The 21,062-nt window shown below is 41.5% G+C and overlaps 1 protein-coding gene across 11 annotated transcripts in view; it reads right to left on the reverse strand.

Annotated features, from left to right (window-relative positions):
* The window catches only part of macf1a (microtubule actin crosslinking factor 1a), a 209,887-nt gene that overhangs the window by 17,411 nt on the left and 171,414 nt on the right, over window positions 1-21,062 (reverse strand). For all 11 annotated transcript variants that reach the window (XM_088010500.1, XM_088010494.1, XM_088010493.1 and 8 more), the window contains 26 exons: window positions 18,312-18,473; window positions 17,730-17,900; window positions 16,721-16,887; window positions 15,250-15,409; window positions 14,335-14,661; window positions 13,336-13,420; window positions 12,742-12,968; window positions 11,894-12,100; window positions 11,464-11,691; window positions 10,698-10,916; window positions 10,028-10,231; window positions 6,038-6,263; window positions 5,482-5,708; window positions 5,282-5,404; window positions 4,787-4,888; window positions 4,605-4,706; window positions 4,344-4,517; window positions 3,438-3,593; window positions 3,028-3,225; window positions 2,803-2,931; window positions 2,280-2,462; window positions 2,036-2,191; window positions 1,300-1,506; window positions 1,033-1,152; window positions 764-933; window positions 11-170 (listed from right to left, as the gene is read on the reverse strand). In XM_088010500.1, the coding sequence (XP_087866626.1) occupies window positions 11-170; window positions 764-933; window positions 1,033-1,152; window positions 1,300-1,506; window positions 2,036-2,191; window positions 2,280-2,462; window positions 2,803-2,931; window positions 3,028-3,225; window positions 3,438-3,593; window positions 4,344-4,517; window positions 4,605-4,706; window positions 4,787-4,888; window positions 5,282-5,404; window positions 5,482-5,708; window positions 6,038-6,263; window positions 10,028-10,231; window positions 10,698-10,916; window positions 11,464-11,691; window positions 11,894-12,100; window positions 12,742-12,968; window positions 13,336-13,420; window positions 14,335-14,661; window positions 15,250-15,409; window positions 16,721-16,887; window positions 17,730-17,900; window positions 18,312-18,473 (4,590 nt within the window). The remainder of the gene's footprint in view (window positions 1-10; window positions 171-763; window positions 934-1,032; window positions 1,153-1,299; window positions 1,507-2,035; window positions 2,192-2,279; window positions 2,463-2,802; window positions 2,932-3,027; window positions 3,226-3,437; window positions 3,594-4,343; window positions 4,518-4,604; window positions 4,707-4,786; window positions 4,889-5,281; window positions 5,405-5,481; window positions 5,709-6,037; window positions 6,264-10,027; window positions 10,232-10,697; window positions 10,917-11,463; window positions 11,692-11,893; window positions 12,101-12,741; window positions 12,969-13,335; window positions 13,421-14,334; window positions 14,662-15,249; window positions 15,410-16,720; window positions 16,888-17,729; window positions 17,901-18,311; window positions 18,474-21,062) is intronic.

The raw sequence follows: 21,062 nt of genomic DNA on the forward strand, positions 1-21,062 counted from the left end.
CCTGACCCACCTTGTGTGCGTCCATGAGGTTGGACACCAGGTCCATGTCGCCGTGGACCGGCTGGTCTTCAGCCAGCTGAGGCTCAACCCGGTACAGCCAGTCCACTAAAGCCTGCAGCGCTTCGGCAAACTGGCCTGAGAACAGCAGAGCCTCCTCCAGCTTGTGCTGCCTGGAAACACGAGGAAAACATCATTTAATGACTTTTAGTTAACCTGGAAAATGCAACTTTTATAAAAAACATTTGTTGATAACATGTATGGTATGAGACAGATAATCATGTCATACAGCAGTGATGACAACAAACAACCAATCAGAGCCAGGAGGCGGGTCTTAGTGCTGTCAATCACCCTCCGTATGGTGCTACTCATCCCATCTCCACTCTTGCTCTCTGCTACGCTGCAGCTAGCATAGCATGTTATGAATGCTCAGGCTGGTTAGCATGGCTAAATCTGCTGGGCGATAAATTATTGCGATAAATGAGTAATTTAATGGTAACAGCATGGCAATAACGCAAGAACTCAAAATCTCAAAGATCAATAAACTTTAACATCTAGTGAAGATTCAACACTGGAACTGGGAGATATTCTAAATATCCAAAATAAAACAACAGAAATAACAAAATGATTTATGAAGTCTGTAAACAAAACTGTCATTCAGAAAAAGGCAGAGTGGAGAAGGTCGACCTGTCCACAGATTATCTGTCTCATTCTGTCCAATCTGTTGACAGTTTTAAGAAATGTTGGTCATTTCACGTCTCCGGACCTTTCAACGCTCTTCCCACAGACGGTGTCCCACTTGTCCCGGACTTCCCCCACCAGGTGGTCCAGTTTCTGCTGGTCTGCAGGCAGCTGAGCCTTGTCCCTCATGGCCTTCCCTGACCTCACTGTGGTGTCGTAAACCGGCTGCTTGGATCCCATCGCTTTCTGAAACTCCTGATTGAGGGAGAAAAGCAGATTTCAGGGTGAGCAGAGATCTGGAGTGGGAACCGGAGGAGCAGAAGCGGGTTTAGATCGGGTTTCTCTCTCTGGTACCTTGTGTTTGGTCAGCTGAACTTTGATCTTGTCCGGCTCGTTGGAGATCTCCACCTCCGAGTCGAGTCTTTTCTCGGCTTCCTCCAGCCAGTCCGTCAGCTTCCTCCAGGCCTCGTGGAACTGAGAGCAGAGTTAGTATTTCATTTCTAGCCTTTAGACTAAAACAGAGTTAAACTAAACGCACATTTCAAGTTACAAAATTTTATTGTTTTGTTTGAAAATAATTCCTCTACATCTTTTTTCCGTTTTGTTGCATCAGTAAGCTACCTGCTTGGCTCGTTTCCGGGCCTCATCGAGGTGTCGGCCCCGGTCCAGGGACCTCTGGACCAGCTTGTCCCAGCGGGCCTGGACGCTCAGCAGCAGGTTCTTGATCAGAACCACGTCCTGCTTCAGGCTGGCGAAGCGAAGCTGAGAGCCTGCTTTCTCCAGAGCCAGGACCTGCTCTCTGTGGGTGTTCACCTCGTTCACAAACACCTGGACGGACACAAACACATTTAAATGAGCCCTGAAACCATCCGCAGATTTTATTACAGCATAAGCAAAATATCAGCCAAAGTTCAGGACATACAAACTCAATGGTTCTATAAATCTGCCAGTAAAATGTCCTTATTATTTTTAACATTTTTACTTCTAGAGTTATTTCCTTCATTATTTTGTTAATTTCCACAAACCAAAAGAAGGTTGTTTTGTTTATATTTCTGTTTTTGCTAATGACTAGAACTAACCGCTAATGCTAACAGCGCTAACTAAGATGTTAACAATTTCCGCAATTCTCACTGATCTAAAGTCAGGTACCAACAAAGTCAAAATTAAGAGTTTTAATGTTAAATTGTAAGGATAAAAATAGTAATTGCAAGATTTAAAAGTTGTAATTTTAAACTGTGCTACACATTGGCAAAAAAGAACCTTTGAACATTGAATTACGAGTTGTTGATTTGGGCATATTTAGTCTTCCGTACCTCCCAAACACATCTGGTCGATATTTGTGTCTAGTCTAGCTCACCTTGTGCTCATCGATCTGGAAGAGGACCGTGTCCAGAATGAGGCTGGGGGGTTGGGCCATGTTCAGGGTCTGTTCGGCCTGCGTCAGCCAGTTCATGGTGTCCTGGAGGGACGTCTGGAAACCTGTTGCCAAGGAAACGGCTTCCTCCAGCTTCCCCTGGAGGGTTTTTTAAAGCTTAAAGTCAAAACCGTCCAGAAACAAACAACAACAAACCAAACAGAAACTGCTGAGTCTTCAGACTCACCCTGCGGTCGTCCATCTTGGTGTTGAGGCTGGCCCACTTGTTCTGCAGCATGGCCAGGTTCTGCTGGGTCTGGGTGGTTCCGGGTCCGGCGTCCTCTCCTCCTCGGGCCAGCAGCATGGACTCTCCCTGATCCAGCAGGTGGTTGTACTGTTCTGCCCGCTGGTTCAGCTGAGCCTGCAGCTCCTGCAGACGACACGAATGAAATGATCTCCTGCCTCAGGTGAGCGACGCTCTTTCTGGACAATGATCCGTTTGGAACAACGAGGCTCATTAAAGTTTGATTTGGACCATATGGCAAGTGCGTCTGTGCAGACAACACCTCCTGAAATGAAGGATAAAACCTTAAAGTCCTTAAGAAAGGACGTCATAAGTAGCAGCAGGACACCAAGGTGACTGGAAAATATTTCCTTGTCCTGCAAAAAAAAACTAAAGTATTTTTGTTCTAGTTTCTAGAGCAAAAAAAAAGACAAAACTTTTCAGTGATGTGAATTTCCATCGGTGGTGAAATCCGACTCTGCTTTACCATGTGCTGCTGTAGCTGCTCCCTGGCCGTTTCTGGGAGGCCTCCGGTCGGCTTGGCGGCAGACAGCTGGCTCTCCGTCCGCCTCAGCCATTGCAGGAACTCCTCCAGCTCGCCATGGAAACCTTCAGCCTGCAAAGCGCCGGTTTGGAGAGGGGATTATTCACAGCTGGATTATTCACAGCTGCGCTCCTCAGAGTGATTTCCCTGGACGTGGGCAGGGTGTACCTGCTGCAGGGCGGCCTCCAGGAGCTTCTGCCGCTCCTGGGTTTTTAGCAGCAGACTCTCCCAGCTGCGGTTGAGCTGGTCCAGCTGGTCCCGCAGGTGGCTGGCCTCGTCGCCCGGAGACGACTCCAGCAGCTCGGCGGCGGCGCTGTTCACAGTCTCCACCGTGGCATGATGGGACAGCACGTCGTTACGTAAAACCTGGTTTACACGGAGATTTAAATGATCAGAAACTTCCAGAAGATTAAAGGTGACCTATTCATTGAACAGGTAAATAATAAAATCATTCTTAGATAAATGAGGTTCCAGTCTTCTAATTTCAGCTGCTTTAGTGCGTCTTGTCACTTTAAATGCGAATATAAGAATTTTGAACAGCAGGTCGCCTTTACAACGCCTTTAGACTGCAGACGTACGTGGTGTTTCGCCAGCTCGATCTCGATGGCCTTGGGGTCGGAGCTGACGGGCCGCTGCGTGTCCAGAGTGGTGTGGGTGTGGCTCAGCCAGGCCTGCAGCTCAGAGAGAGCATGCTGGAACTGACCCAGAGCCAGCAGCGCCGCCTCCAGCTTGTGCTGTGGAGAGAAAATACAAACAATGAACCTGTTCCTGGGCCTGAAGTGATTAATCTGATTAATCAATATCTGAAATAATCGTCAACTACCTTAGTAATCAATCGCTCAGCTTTGTGATTACAGTAATTAAGCCAAAACTGTTAAACTATTTACACATTTTGCATTTAAGATTAAAAACAAACTGTAAATTTGCTCCATCCTCAAGTGACAGTTTTAGCTTCACCACGTTCAAATTTTGTAAGACAAACAAAAAAAACACCCTTTGTTGTCCAATTATTAATCAGTTAATCCAAAGAAAGTCTCCAGATCAGCACTTCACTGTATTGATTGATTTGTTTTAGCTGCAGATGGATCCTTCGTTTTAAATGATCAAATGTTCTCTAAAGAAAAGCAGTTATTGCGTTTTAGACAAAAATAATGCGTAGAAAATTGATTTATTCAAATTTCTAATGTATTTCTAATATTGTATTTAAAAAAGCTTAATTTATTAGATAAAACACCTGCAGAATGTTCAAATTTTTAAATTCAAATCTATTAATCGCCAAAATAACTTATCGATTAAAATAGATGCTAGTAGCAGCCCTGACAGATTCATCACACAGAGTGACTTTATTTCCTGTAGAATCTGTCGGAGGTGCCATTTTTTAATCTGATTAATCGTCAGAATAACTGATAGATTAACTGATCACTATATTCTGCCTCATCCGTTACTAGAAATCCGTCAAACAGCGTTGTTTCCGTCCTTATTACCTGTCTCTGGGTGATTTTATCTCCCAGATTCTCCCAGAGGTGCCGCAGTTCTGTCAGCGGCTCCTGGATCATGTCCCGGTCCGTCTGGTCCGACACTTTCTTCAGCAGCAGCTCCCCCTGGTGGCAGAGCTTCTCCATGTCGATCTGCTGCTGGTAGACGTCCACCTTGTACTGCTGCTCGGGGCGGTGAGCGATAAACAGCCGGGTCAGGTTTACGGTACAAGCCGTTTGCGGTACTGATCAGGAGGAGATCGTACGAACCTTGAGCTCCTCTATCTGCTGTTTGACTGTTCCCAGATCGGTTCCTACGGTCGACATGTCGCACAGCTTGATCACGGCGTTGTCCAGGTAGTCGAACATGGACTGCAAACGCAAAGAAACGTAGTAAAACACGAGCTCTGAGTCTGAGGAGTGCAGCGTAACCATGGCGACCCTGAGCGGACCTGCAGCGCGTCCTGGTACTGAACTGAGGCGGTCATGGCCTCCTCCAGCCGCTCCATCCTCTCCCTCCATGTTCGGTTCAGACTCTCCCAGGCAGCATTCATCTGGCAGGAACACAGACAGGATGGAGAATCGGTTTGTTCAAATCAGTCTGGAAATATTCTCTCCCATCTGTGGAGCAAATCTGAACCGGCACCAAAAGGCAGCCAGACACACTTTTCCTGAGCTGCCAGATTATGGCATGCAATGAAATAAAGAGTAAGATGAAGCATCTATGACTGCATCTTAACGATGATAGTTAACACTGGTAAGCATTCTCAGTAATATTTCTGACAAATGTATTTTAAATATATTTAGTTTTTTTCTTTCAATTAAATTGTTAATTTTTCTTTTCCTAATCAAATTATTTGAATTTTTCAGTTTAAATCACAACCAAACAGCTTCTGATTGGTCAGGATGACATGAGGAAAATAATATTTTCTTTCCAGTTTTCTCACCTCATCGATGGTTTTCTTGACTTCAGGTTTCTCGGTTTCTCCGCAGGCGAAGATGAGGTCAGCCCCGAGCGTCCGGACGAACTCCAGCTCCTCCCTCAGGCCGTCCGTCTCCGCCTTGATGGCCTGGTAAACACAACGACGAATTTAAGCTTTGACAAACAAAGCAGAGAGTCTATTCCTGTTAGGATCATCCTCTGAACCTCGGCTGCTTCGATCTGCTGCTTGATGAGCGACGGGTCCACCCCGGGGTCCTCCAGCTCCCTCACGATGTCCTGGGAGTCTCTGAGCGTGCTCAGCAGAGCCGCCACGTCGGCCCAGAACTTCCCGGCCAGGTCCAGGACGTCGTTCAGCTTGCTCTCTCTCTCCTCGGCTCGCTGCCGGATCTCGTCCCAAAGGGAGCGCAAACGCAGGAGCCGGGAGCGAACGGCTGCAGGACGGAAGAAGAAGACGAGTTTTACTTCTTCTAGAGCTGCAACTAACGATTATTCTGATGATTAAATGGATAAAAAAGGAATATAATACATATTTCTCACTGAACCAGTTATTACTACTCAACATAGGACAGATCTGCTCTGTTAGCCAAGCTGCTAATTTGAACAAAGTGAAGCTAAAACTCCTATTTGAGAAGTTTTGGGTAGAATTTTGTACAGTTTTATCTTAATTACTGCTCTTCAGTAAATTGTCTTTTTTTGATTAATGATTAATCGATTACTAAATTAGTGAGCTTTATGTAACAGACGCATCGCGGCGTCTCACCCTGCGCCGCCGGGTCGTCGTGCGCCGCCCGGCTGATGAGCTCCTCCCCGCGGCAGCAGAGGGCGGAGAAGCTGGGCAGCAGCTTGTCCAGCTCCAGCCCCTGAGCGCGGTGCTCCGCCAGCTGCTCCCGGATCTTCTCCACCTCGGCGGCGACCGGCGGAGGCTGCCGGAGCCTCTGCACCGCCGCCTCCAGAGTCTCCAGCAGAGGATCCATCTTGTCGTGGAACTGAGGGGGAGAAACGAAGAGGAGGGTGAAGAGGAGGACTGGAGTCTGAGCAACATGTTGGAAGAGGGAAATACTGAGATATGAATGCAGGGGGATCATTACAGAAACAGTGATTCCCAACGTTTTAACCCCATAAAAAGGTTACACTCCTTGTCCTAACTCTAAATTAGACTTTTGAAAGTGCAGGAAGAAAAAAGAGAACGACTGCAGATGTTTAAATAACTTCACCAAACCTGGAACCGTTCATTCCTCCAACAATTACATGATATCCATTCATAAATTTATTTATTTTACTTAAATTAGTTCTGCCTGTTCCTTCAACAGAAGCTCTGACAAACCTACAGCAGGTAAACCTTAAAAGAAAAATCAGGATTTATTTTCTATCCAGGTTTTTTTATCGTGATAAAAACTTGTAATAACTTCCAGGACGTTTCTTCTTTCCAATGTTGCTTCAATTATTTTAGGGTTACAGATATTTATTTAAAGGCCCTACCACAGCATTTCAATCAGATTGATGTCTGGACTTTGACTAGACCATTTAAATACCTTTATTCTTCTAGATCTGCTGCTGCTAAGGATCATCATCCTGTGGACCCAGTTTGGACCGGGACTCTAAGTCAGGCTGCCATTTTTCTTCTTTTGAGAAAAAGCTTTCAGAATCAGAGTTTAAACACAAACAAGGAATTTGGTTCCACTTTGCTCTGAAAGAGACATTTTTAAAATATATTTATTTTTAAATTAGGACATTTGAATTCATTATTCTTTTATCCTTATTTTTTATTAAATTTTTTTTAGTATAAATATAGAAATCAACGTATATTTACTTCTAATAAATGTGCATATATAGTCTTTTATATTTATTTTAGAAGGTTAAACTCTAATTTAAACTCATATTTTCCTGCTTAATTATTATGGAGGCTCTTTAAAATGTTTGATTTACTCATCATCACTTATTCAGAAAGTGGATTTTTAACAATACATGTGCAGCTAAAACGAGAGGTTGGGAATCACTGTTCCTTAAATAAAATATCTCAATATGTCACTTTAAACATTTCAAAACTAAACACTAGAACAGGGAAAAGGGACCAAACAGACTGGAGGGAATATTTTACACAAAAACAAAACATTAAGTCTTGATTTTTGTTTTTCAGGAATGTAGGAAAAATACATCACTACAAAGTAAAACTAAGGGAAACATTTCTGCTACAACAAGACTGATTGGGAAAACAACAAGCAGTACTGGAACATCTAAACAAATTTCATGTTGTGAAAAAGTTTTATATTTTTTCCCCACTGCAGAAAGTGAAACAGTAAAATATTTGAAGCATTTATTTCTCGTAATTTCGGTGATTCTGGTTCACAGAATGATTATTTCAGTAATTGATTATTAAATTATTGGGTTTTAAAAAAGAAATATCCTGCAGATATTTCTTTTAACCCCTTAAGCCTTTTAATGTAGTATAAGAAACACATAAAAACTTAATTCAGTTCCTTTTTTAAATTAAATAAACCTGTTTGCAGAAACATTGCATTCAATTAGAAAACAATCATTTGTAGCAACGGATGCATCTGCAGCCAAGATCAATATGTGAAAACCTTTCAGTGCAGTGCAGGGCTGATCTTTTGGATCATCAGGGTAATAAATAAAAAGGAGATTTTTGTTTTATATAATTTGAACCAGGTGAGGAGTTCTGGGTAAACTTAATTACAGCTCTGAATCTATCGCTCTTACAGTAAATTCTCCTTTATGGAGTCTCTGTACTCAAGGTAACGATTAATCAATGACTAAATTAGTTAACGATTATTTTTACTAATCAGTTAATCGTGATTAATCGTTTCTGCCCTAAAATCTATATAATATTTGAGTTTCTCTTTCTGAAATGAGGGACAGAAAATATTGAACTTTCAAAACATTCTTATTTTTCAGACATTCCTGTACTTTAGGAGGATTTTCTTTAAGTTTTTGTTTGAGCGTCACAGAGCTGAACCTGAGCAGAGTGGAGCTACTTTCTATCTGAGTGGAGGCTTGATGTCTTACCTCTACCAGCTGGGTGATTGCAGTGAGCAGTGACCATGGAGAAAATGGAGGTGAGGGGCAACAACACACACAGCAACATCCCACAATGAACGAGGGGCGGTGGGATTAGGGTGGATTAGGGTGAGAAGGATGAATGTGGAGAGGAGGAGGGAGACAAAGATGGAGGGAAAGGTGTGGGTGGAGGAGACATGGAGTGGTTTAAAGGAGGGGTGGAGGGTGGAGAAACAACACGGTGAGTTCAGACAGTCATGCTTTCAGTTGCAGAGCAAACAGCAGCAACAGCGCCGATACGATGAGATGAGAAATCAGATTTGAGCTACAACATTAGAAATGATGCTAAAACAACCATAAACCACTGACTGCTAGTTAAACGAGCTACTATAACAGATTATCATGTGTTCAGTTAAAAACAAAATGATGTTTCTGTAAATACATCATCTTCCCTCATACAGAAATTCAATATCTGGATCATCAAAGTAGCCAGACCTTAAAAAAGGTAAAACTGAGCCGTATTTTTTAGTTTCCTGAGAAACATTAAAGTTTTTTTACAGGTTCCTAAATATTTTAAACACTTTTTACAGTCAGTTTTTCAACATGTTTGAAATGTTCAACCTGCCAAAAAAAAGAGATGGATGGACGGATGGATGGACGGATGGATGGATGGGCAGATGGATGGATGGATGGGCAGATGGATGGATGGATGGATGGATGGATGGATGGATGGATGGATGGATGGATGGATGGACTATTGGATGGATGATGGATGGATGGATGGGCAGATGGATGGATGGATGGATGGGCAGATGGATGGATGGATGGATGGATGGATGGATGGATGGATGGGCAGATGGATGGATGGATGGATGGATGGACTATTGGATGGATGATGGATGGATGATGGATGGACTATTGGATGGATGATGGATGGATGGATGGATGGATGGATGGATGGATGATGGATGGATGGACTATTGGATGGATGATGGATGGATGGATGGGCAGATGGATGGATGGATGGATGGGCAGATGGATGGATGGATGGATGGACTATTGGATGGATGATGGATGGATGATGGATGGACTATTGGATGGATGATGGATGGATGGATGGATGGATGGATGGATGGATGGATGGACTATTGGATGGATGGATGGATGATGGATGGATGGATGGATGGACTATTGGATGGATGGATGGATGGATGGATGGACTATTGGATGGATGATGGATGGATGGATGGATGGATGGGCGGATGGATGGATGGATGGATGGACTATTGGATGGATGGATGGATGGATGGATGGATGGACTATTGGATGGATGATGGATGGATGGACTATTGGATGGATGGATAGAAACTCCTTTGTTTCCATGTTGACAATCAGACATGGCATAAAGTTTTTAAATATCCTAAATAATAAAACTTTTCTGTTTTCTCCTGAAATCCAGTGTTTTGGTTTCCAGACTGTGAAGGAAACTTTGTTGGTTTTTGTTTGCATTTTTGATTAGAGACGCAAACCAAGAGGACAAAGTTTATGTTGGAGTTTCCATGACCCCCTTCCTATAAACACGATGCAATAAATCCTCGTTAGTTTCTAGAAAAACCACAAAAACATCTTAAAACATTCAAAACAAACTTCATGCTGTTTAGTAACGATGTCCTTTAACTCATGTAACACGTTTATTTTCAGTAAATGGAGACATGAGGGACGGATATATCCGTACCTGTGCAGACTGGGACACCGCCTCGTCCAGAGCTCCGGCACGACCTTTGACCTCCTCCTTGATGGCCAGGTAGCGCCTCTCTGCCTCGGTGTAGCGCTGCGTCACCGTCGCCCCCTCCTGGAGGCTGAGCTGGGCCAGCTGCGGCCCGATCTTCAGCAGCTTGTCGATGTGAGGTTTGTGCTCCGCGATCGACTCCCTGAGTAGCTGCAGAGAAAAATCCTTCAAAGTGAGAATAAAATCTGACCTGCGCAGAATTACACCCGGCAAAATGAAACTATGCAAATTAGACAACAATTAAAACACTGAGGCGACTCAGACTTTGTGCCCAACAAGAATGATGTATGCTTTAAAAACTCTGTCTCAAAGAAGTTATTCGTCTTTTCCTTATTTACCCACAAGGGGGCAGTAAAGAGCTTTGAGAAATAAAAATAGTCTGAGAAAAGCAAAACGTTGTCAAAACTTTATATAATTTCATCTGTGATGAAGATTGTTCATCTTTGTCCCATTTCTTCTAAACTCCCTGTGATATAATCTCCACACGACCACCAGACCATTTAATTCAAATCTGTTTTTCAATAACTGGATAAATAAATTGCATGTTTTTTCATAGTGTATTTTTCCAAATAAAAGAAGATAAAAAAACAAGATAAAACCGTCCAACATGTCCTACCCTCATCTGGTCCTGCTGCAGCCGCAGAGCGTCTGTGTCGATCGCTGGAGGCGGAAGCTGAGTGATGAGGGCTTCGGTCTCGCCCAGCCACGGCTCCAGTTCCTCGTAGGTCTCCCAGAACCGAGCCACCAGAACCTGAGCCTGCTCCAGAGCCGAGAACCGCTCGCTGTGGCTCTGGCTCACCGTGTCGTAACGCGAGCTCAGAGAATCCGTCTTCACCTGCGGGAGGAGTTAACGCGTTACATCACACACTCTGCCTCATTTATTACAGATAATCTTCAAATATATTTTTGGGTAAAATATATTTACAGACAAAAGTGTTTTATCTTAATTGTTAAATGTTTATGTTTTGTAGAGTTTGGCTTAATTACTGCTCTGAATATGTTGGGTATTTTCAGCAAGTGGCATTTTTTGAGTCTCCAGTTAACCAATTACTAAATTAGCTGATTTTATCACTAACAGACTAATCATCCTTAATACGATTAATCACTTCAGCTCTAAATGCAAGTTTGGCCTGTCAAAGGCTAAAACTTGAGGTTTTTACAGAACACACTGGATTTTAAATATCAAAAATAAAATAGAACAAAAAACAAATAAAAACCACACAATCGAAACACTAAACAGAATGGATTATTGAAGTTTCTGTAAACAAAGCTACCCTTCAAAGTATATTAATGATCACACTGGAAATTATGGAGCTCATGTTAATAACTCGTGTGATTAGTTGATTCATGCTCGTCTCTGTAATGAGAGGCTGGCGACGTACCATCAGAGCGTCCTTCTGCACGTCGCTGCAGGCTTCCAGCACTTCGTCTCGGACGCTGAGCAGTTGGTCGACGGTGTCTTTGTGTCGGATGATGTCGATGTTGAAGGCCCTCTGCACCTGCAGCTGAGCCACGGTCACGTCCGGCTCCAGACTCAGCGGGCCCAGAGACGCCAACTTCCGCTCCGTCTCCCCGACCCAGGCCAGCTCCGCGTCCACCGCCTCCTCATACTGAGCCAAAGAGTTCAGTTATCGATGAATGAAGCCAGAGGACGGCAGATTACCCAAAAGTTACACTCAAGTTAGAGTATCTCTACTTCAACAGTCTTCCCTCCTCTGGCTGGAACTAAGTTTAACTGCATCCATAATTCACAGTGATTTAAAAACATTAGCACAAACACATTTCTCAGTAACTGGATGCTTCCTGCAGTACCTGCTGCGACCTCTGGATGGCAGCTTGCACCAGCTGCACACGCTGAGTGATGGTTTCATCGGCGTGTCGGTACCGCTGGTTGGCGTCGGCGACGAGCCGGTCCAGGCCTTCGCGGGCGCGCCACGGCACCAGATCCAGCAGGGCGTTGCCCACCTCGTTCACCGTGTCCAGAACCAGGCGCTTCTCAGCCGACACTTTCTTCAGCTCCTGCAGCAAAATAACCAAAAATAAAACCACAGCAACATGAAGCTGAATGCGTCTGAAAGCGTCAAGACGTCCAGCTGCTCTCATTTATCTTTTTAAAAACACTTCAAATGTCACATCATGAAAATATCGTCTCAAACTGGCAAAACCTGGAGACAGGAAACGGATTACATAAACAGAAATCCTTTCAAAACATGTTGCTGAGGTCCAAGAATAAAGAGCATTTCTATGGAAACTCGGCTGTGGGTGGGCTGATGCTGGAACCGTTACAGGCAGAAAGCAACGAGTCATTAAAGCAAATATGAATGACTTTTAAAACTGTGATTAAATGTGTTTAAACTTACCTTTATGCCTCTAAATAAAATCTGAAACCGGATTTAAAAATAAACGTTTAAAATTGAACACAAACTTTCAAACTCAAAAATACTTTATTAATCCCGAAGGAAAAGTAAATGGTGTAACTCATATTAATTCAAATTAATCAGAGTTATTGTAGATGGTGATGGCAGGAAAGATTTCCTGCAGCAGTCTGTATCACAGTGAATTTGAAGAAGCCTCTGACTGAAGACACCGTTTTCCTAAGAAAGTCTCATGAAGAGGATTGTTTTTGTTTCAATAAAAACAAACGACACAACTCCCCCCACCTTCTGTCTCTCCTGGTAGGCAGGTGAGGCGTCCGGCTCCACGTTGCTAAGCTCCGCCTCCACGCCGTCCAGCCATTGGTTGAGGTCGTCGTGGGCCGCGGCGAAGCGCGTGGACAGCTGCAGGGCCTGCTCCAGCGTGCGGAGCGCCTTGCTGCTGCCGGCCGTCATCTCGGCGTAGCGGGACTTGATCCCGTCCAGCTTCTCCTGGATCAGCAGCACTTCCTCACCTGGAAGGGAAACGCAGAGCGACCCGTCAAGGAACCAGTGAAATTCAAGCACTTTTCAAGAGTTTTCAAGGCAAGTTTTCCACTATTGCATAAAAACAATACAAATGAACTAAAAGTCAGTTTCAATTCACTATTTCCTGATATTTATTATTGTTGCTAATGTCGTATGATGATATTTTATGTTCTACTTCTATTTAAGTTGGGATACGTTAAACTAAAATATTAATAATCACTTTTAAGGACGTTATACAGAGATCAAGCACTTTCCAAACTTTGAAAATGCTAAATTAAAATCCAAGCCTTTTTCAGGATTTTAAGAATCCGTAAGAATCCTGTGGAATATGCAGGACACTGAAAAGCAGCTCACCTGTGGTCTGCTTGAGCAAAGCTTGTCCGTTTTTGATGGCCTGATCCACAGTTTTCTTCCTGCTCAGGATTTCCTCATTAAGAGCCTGAAGATGAAGAAAAACAGAAAGCGGCTTCATTTATGCTTTACATTTCTGCTGTTTCTCTAAAAGAAAAAAAGACAAAAGCTGCTTTTTATTTCCTTCCCTTCAAAAACATAAAATCTTACAAAGTAATTTTGGTTTAGCTTCTAGTTAAAAAATATTAGTACACTGGAAATAAGACTAAACTAACCTAAGATTAACTTTTTAGCATGATATAGGAGCTTTTTTTAAAGCAAATAATTCCTTAATATTGATAAAAAATAATTACAGGTGAAATAATCTGACAATTGAACAAGACATTTCTTTACTTTTTAGGTCAAAATTAGCTAAAAAGCTCGTTAGCTTTAATGCGATCATTACGTTGGCTCACACTGACATGCTGAGTGAGTAACATTAACCTAATCCTAATCCATTCAGTAAATAAACTTTAGTGACTGAGAAATAAAATTTAACAAATTAAAGTTAGCTTAAATGCTATCTTTATTATGTTAGCTATACACTACCATGATGGCTAACACTAAATCTAAAGCTAATTTTGGTTTTCAAGTCAATTAGCTACAAACCTAATGCTAGCTTAAATGCTATTGTTATATTTCTTTACACTAAAATGTAAGGCAGTAACAAGTCAAATGTAGCTTTTGACAAAAAAGCTAATAATTAGCTAATAATTAGCTTAAATGCTTATCATTAAGTTGGATTACGCTACCATCCTCAGTAATATTAACTAAATTCATTCTGTATATAAACTTTAGCTTAGAATGTCTTGTTTCAATGGCAAATTATCTCACTTTTTTATTTACTTTTTCATAAATTAGTACGTTAGTTTTGTTATATTTCAAGGGCACTAGGGTATTTGTACCAACAAGTTGACCAAAAACACTTGGTGAGGTTTAGTTTTTTCAGTGTTGAGGTCGTACCAGTGTGTGTTTGTGCTGCTCGGCCAGCAGCTGGGGCTGGTAGCTCTGCACCGAGACCTGACCCAGTCTCTGAGCCACCTCCGCCAGCCAGTTCAGCACCTCCACCTCCTCCTCACCAAACAGCCGCGCGTTGGCCAGCGCCTGATCCAGCATCGCCGCTCGCCCAGCGCACCAATCGGCGAGCTCCGAGTGACCCGACCGCACCGCCCCCACGCGCTCACGCAGCCAATCACGATCGGCCGCGCAGCTGAGCGGGGACAGAGACTGGCTGAGGGACTCGAGGTGGTCAACCTCAGCCTCTCTGGAGGACACGTCCTCCTGGAGCGCCTGGGAAGTGTGTGTGTGAGTGTGTGTGTGAGTGTGTGTTTTATATGAGGAGAAAGGAAAATGAAAACAACAGACAACAGATGGATGAAAACACAAAATAAGAGCATGCAGATGAGAAACTATAAATAAGAACAACACAAACATTAAAAGATGATAAACTGAAATAACATGGATGTTGGGTGTGTGTGTTGTTTTTTTACGCTTTTCAAGTTATTTTTGCACAAAAGTATTGTGTTTTTAGGAAAATGCATTAATTTACTAAATCTGAACTGGGTGAAGTCACACTCCCACTTCAGGAGTTTTGACTAAAACAAATTTACAGACTTAAGTGGAAAATGTGTTTATTTTTTGTTTTGTCTTAACTGCTGCTCTGAATATGGTGTTTTGTTCAGCAAATGGCCTTTTTTAAGTCTGTATAATCCAGCTACGACTGAATACTAAATTAGTTGACAGTTTTGATTTTTGATCAGTCACAATTAATCATTTATCTTTGTATTAATTATCTAAGAAAGCCAGCATGACGGTTTGCTGGTTCTTCTCTCGTCTCCAGGCTTCTGACCCGGCGCCGGTTCGGTCGGCAGACGGTACCTTGTGCTTGACGATCTGCTGGGTGATCTTGGCCGTTTGGGTTCCCATGGGCTCGGCGGAGCTCAGGCGTCTCTCGGTGGCGCTCAGCCACTCTCCCAGCGGCTCCAGCGCTTCGTGGAACTGCAGAGCCAGAACCTGCAGCTCCTCCAGCTGCCGCTGCCTGAGATCGGACAGAAAATTGGGAGTTTTATTCGTATTTTATTGCTTTTGCAGGCTTATTTCTTGTCATGTAAACCCATTTTATTAAATATTCATGAAGTTTTTATTAGATACAAGCCCATCTAAAGCTTCTTCTAAACGGATTTGTCAGACACAAATCAGTTTTACTAACAGCTGAAATATTATCTCATGTGTATGAGTTTGTGAGCGCGAAGAAAAGCTTGCAGCGGACAGTTTAATCATGTTTCATGCTCTCCAACATGGTGCAAAGCATCATTGTGAAATGAGATTGAGCTTTCTGATGACTCTCTTTATTGTGGTTTCAGTGTTGTATCAAATATAAATTACATTTACACCACAGGAACCAGCTGGGACCAAACATTTTTCCATAAGAACAGAACATAACAGGATATAAGCAGGAGATGTGATGATGTCGACGTGCATCCAGTGCTGTTATTATCAACTATTTGTATGATTAATCAATTAATCCAATAACAATAGGCATTTTTAGTTTAACTACTTAAGTCTTTTTTTAATGCAATTTTAGAAACGCATCAAAATATGTATATAAACAATTCATTTTCATTTATAAATAGGAGGTTGGACATTTTATTGCCTAAAATGTAACAGCATAATGCTCGATCAGTTACAGATTAATTCATTGATTTCTGCATTATTGATGATTAGACAGGAAAAGGTGCCAAATAGAGTCTTTTTTTTCAGAATTTGAATGAAGTGAAGCTTAAACTCACTTGAGGAGATCTGGGTTGAACATATTTACAGAAAAACCACTTAAGACATTTTAATTCTATATGGGAAACATTAAAAGATAAGCAAATAATTAAATTGTTCTTTTAAATAAGAAAAAACTGTACAGCTGAAAAAGCAGTAAAATATCATTCCTTTAATAAATTTGAACCAGGTGAAGCTAAAACTTGAGGAGTTTTGGTCATAAAATACTTATAGACAAAGGTTGTTTTTTTTAATCATAAATTCAAAATGCATAAATGTTTTTGCACAGTTTTGGCTTCATTACTGCTCTAAATATGTTGTTCTTTCAGTAATTGGCCTTTATTGAGTCTTCATGCTCCAGTTAATTAATCGATTACTAAATTAGTTTAAATTTTTTTTTGATTAATTACAATTAAACCGATTAATCATTCCAGCCCTAACCAATTCTTTAAACTGCAGTGAAAATATCCGATGTCTCTTTCCCAGGACTAAATAAGATTCCTTAGTGATGAGTGACTGAAAACGACCGGATCAAATGTTCTGGTGGAACCGGACCTGCTCGGTGCGGTGGGGGGTTTACCTGCCGCCGGCCTTGTCCAGCAGGTCCGACCATCGCTCCGACAGACGCTGCAGCTGGACCTGGATCTTCTCCCGGTCCTGAGAATCCGCCGTGGCTGCGATCCTGGCTCCTTCCGCGCGGATCATCTCCACCGTCGGCCTGCGGTCGTCTAACAATCTCTGCAGCAGCTGCAGGACAGGAAGTGGAAACATTTTAAACCTGAAATCCGTTTTGAGAAGGTGAAACTCACCTAGCGGTTTCTAACATTCCCCAGATCTCTGCCATCTGTCAGCTGCTACTTAAACTTTGAGCCATGTACTATAAAACTTGGCAACAATGAAACATATTTGCTGTTGATTTGGATTATGGATGAGATCATAAGAAGCTTAAATATGTCTGGATCAGTGTTTCTTTTCCAATAATAAACCAAACCTAAAAACTAAAACTTCTGTTTTACACTGCAAAAACACAAAACTTTATTTCAGTTATAACAGGGAAAAATGTCTTGTCATAAGTGAAATGATCTGCCATTGGAACAAAAGTATATTTTTAATCAATATTAAACAATTATTGACTTAAAATAAGCTTGTATATCTTGCTGAAAAGTTACTTGTAAGTTTGTCTTATTTCAAATGTACTGTGACTATCTTCCTTTGTCTCTAAACATTTTTTGTTGTGCAGCCTGAAACCAGCTCATATCTTCTACCACAGATTTCCTACAGATTCTCTTGAAGTCGCCAGCGTTGCTGTATTTAAACAGCATGACTGTTGTTTCCTTCCAGCAGCTGCTCTCTCTGTTTACTCTCTCTCTCTTATCTGAACGGCGAAACTCTTTACGTCACAGAGGTAAACAGACGTGATTGATCTCTAACTGGCTCACATGAGCACAAACACAGGAAATATGTGAGGCTAAACAAGGAAAAATGTGTCTCTGGACTGGCAGACGTTGTTTTTATGATGATCTACACAGAAAAATAGATATAACGTAATAAAAACACAGATTTTTTGTACGTTTATTGACTTGTTTTACCTTTTGCTCCTGGATCTGAGCCTTCACGACGCGGTATTCGGCAGACGGAGGCCTCTGATTGGCTACCAGCTCCTCCGTGTCGCTCAGCCAGCTGAGCAGAGGCTCCAGCGCGTCCTGAAACTTCCCACAATGCAACAGGGCCTCTTGCAGCTGGGCGATACGTTCTGCAACCTGAGGCCAACAAATTAAAACAAGTATTATTCAAACAAAACACACAGGCACAGGATTTATTTTTAATACCATGAACTCAACCAAAGAAAAAGATTAAAAAAAAGGAAAATTTGCAAATAAAGTTTTGTGTAAATGTGAAAAATATACAGAAACTTAAATATGAAGGTGCATCGTATGAAAAAATAGTTAAACTGATATTTCATAAATGCTTCTTATTTTAACTAAATCATTTAAAAAGGATTTTATTCACAACGGATTTGGTGAAACTTTTTCCGTTCTATTTAATTTGCAATATATTAAATTTAAAACATTAAATTAGATTAAAACTCAGGAATCAAAGCTCATGTTACAGTTGAATAAACCAGCCTGTTTTTGTAAAGCTGAGGGGTTTAACTGTTTTTTTGGCCGTACCCGCTTGTTGAGCGAGTTCCAGCGCAGGTTGGTGGTCTCCAGGTCGTGCTCCAGCGCCTGCGTGTCGGTGTGCTTGGCGGCGCTCTGGATCAGGCCTTGACCAACGGCGTTGACGTGCTGCAGCTTCGGCTGGATGCCGTCCACCTGCTCACGCTCCACAGCCTGACAGGAAAGTGAGGAAACATCAACTGACAGGAAGCAACTCCAAAAATATACCTTCATTTTTCTTTTTTTTTACCATGCTGCTTTTTTTCTTCAACCTTCTAAACCAAAGTTTTTCCAAACAGTTCAGATTTTCTCAACTATAAATCTAAGTGAACAAAGACATAAGGTCAAGTTCCTCAAAGTTCCTTTAATTTAAAGTCGACATGCTTCCTTTAGCTCCAATTATACCATATGCAGACGACACACATCTTTATATGCATGTCACCACCACAGCTGGACAATAAATTAAATATCGTAATAGATATTATAGATCAATATCAATGGAATAATACATCTGAGAGAATATTCAACATTCCATATATAGAATAGGCACTGGATATTCCCGGCATTCTCAAGAGATTTAGGCAGAGGAAAGACTTTAGCCGCTAAGCTAGGTCAGTGGGATAACTCACTCACTCTTTGGTTGCCTAGCAACAACCTTCAAGTTTCCCCAGACTGTGGTTACCTAGCAACAACTTGCTGAGTAACTTGCACAGCAGCAGTTTCAAGTTTCGCCATTTCAGTAAAAATTAAAAACAGAGTGGAGAGAATAAAATAGGAAAGACATGACACCAGCTTGGCAGTATTTTAGATACTTAAAACAGAGAAACTAATCAATAATTATTGATAAATTGACGCTGATGACGAGTCTCAATTATCACAGTCCTTCACAGAGACTGAGTGCTGCAAAATTATAGGAACTGGATTGAAATTATAAAAACTGTATTGAAATGGTTTCCAGTTTAATGCAAAACAAAAAACAAAAACAGTATCACATTTACAGCAAACATGAATGCAAAAAGAGACTGATCCAGTTTGGGTCGATTCAGTCCAATTCCACACAGGTTTAACATCAATTTTGTTGCTTTAGGTCAACGAATCTCAAAACATTAACTGAACCAATATTTGACAATTTAATAAAGAAGTATTATAAACAAGGTTCAGTAATGAAGCGTACGTTTGTCTGCATGACAACAATATGTAGCCACATTTAGAAGCAACTGGATCTGAGGAAGTGTGAATACTGGGAGACAGGAAGGGAACTGGAACAACGAGGGAGGAGGAATTAAAAAAAATGGGATGGGAGGTGGATTAGGGGGATTAGACTTCAGGATGAGTGAGTAGCTGGCTGGAAAAGGCTGACTCGGCACACACACACTCACTCTGCACTTCATCACAGACGTTTAATAAAGTACACACACACACACACACACACACACACACACACACACACACACACACACACACACACACACACCGTCGCCTGTCTGGTCACATTACTCACACACACATACAGATAAGTCTCGGAGCCATGTTGGGATGACAATGGGAGCAGCCGTCAGACACTAAAGACAACCAGACTTCACTGGGCTGGCTGGGAAACACCCAGCAGCAGCCAACCCGTCTCCTCTGCTGTAGTAAAACTGAAACCAAATACGACCAGACAAAGCTCGTCTCCCCGACTCAAATATTCCACCTACAGCCACGCAACGAGCAAATCTGCACCTCACCCGCCTTGTTTAAGGTAAAACAAGCAAGAAGATGTTGCAATGTTGTAAAATCTTTCATAATTTTCTTGGATTTTAATGGTTAAATGTTGCGGAAATGACCACAAATTGGTAAGCATCATTTCCAGAATACCAGAATATTTTAGAAAGAAAAGTCATTTCTGACTTGGTTGCAGCGTTTTCCACCAATCAGAGCGTTGTATTTAGAAATACGTCTGCTGGACACTAAACACCAGTTAGCTCAAAACAGACCAGAGAGCCATGTGAGACGCCACTTTTACAACTTTACATTGGAAAAGTGCCTGTTAGACTAAAACCGGGTCAAAATAAACATCCTGAATTCTTAGTTAACTGCAGCAAAACAAACATATCAAAGATATTTTTTAGATAAAAAGAGAAAAGTGAATATCTAAATCCAGGCTGGAGTTAAATATGATCATTTTCATTTCTCAAAAAATTTAAAACTCAACCTGGCAAAAACTTGCTTTGGGACATAATATCTTTAATTGGTTTGTGTCTATTTTAAGACTTTATTATTATTGATAAGCTGCAACTGACGATTATTTTGACAACTGATTATTCTGAACATTAATCAGATAAAAACATTTAGCACGTTCCAATATTTTTCTTTTTACCACTTCAGCTTTTTTATGCAATATTAGAAATACATTAAAAGATGCAAAGAAACAAATAATATAAATAACTTTATGACTTAACATTTTAAAGTCTAAAATAGAACATATTTACAGAGAAAGTTTTGTTTTCATATTAAAAGCTAAATTTATATATATACTGCAAAGTTTTGGCTTCATTATTTTTCAGCAAACAACCTTTTTAGAGTCTAAACTTTAAATCAACAGTCAGTTAACAATCTAATTATTCATATTAAGTGTTTGTTCCTGTAGTCAACATCTGATGTAAAACTTGTTCTGCTGGATCCTTCCATCCTTTTCATTCTCAATAATTCGCTAAATCCATAACTTCACCCTGTTGTGTCAAACAGCTGACCAGCAGGAACGCCGCATCACCACAGGAGGAT

The sequence above is a fragment of the Poecilia mexicana genome, unplaced genomic scaffold, assembly GCF_051168715.1.
Source record: "Poecilia mexicana isolate PSO_F unplaced genomic scaffold, ASM5116871v1 scaffold_11, whole genome shotgun sequence".
Taxonomy (NCBI): domain Eukaryota; kingdom Metazoa; phylum Chordata; class Actinopteri; order Cyprinodontiformes; family Poeciliidae; genus Poecilia; species Poecilia mexicana.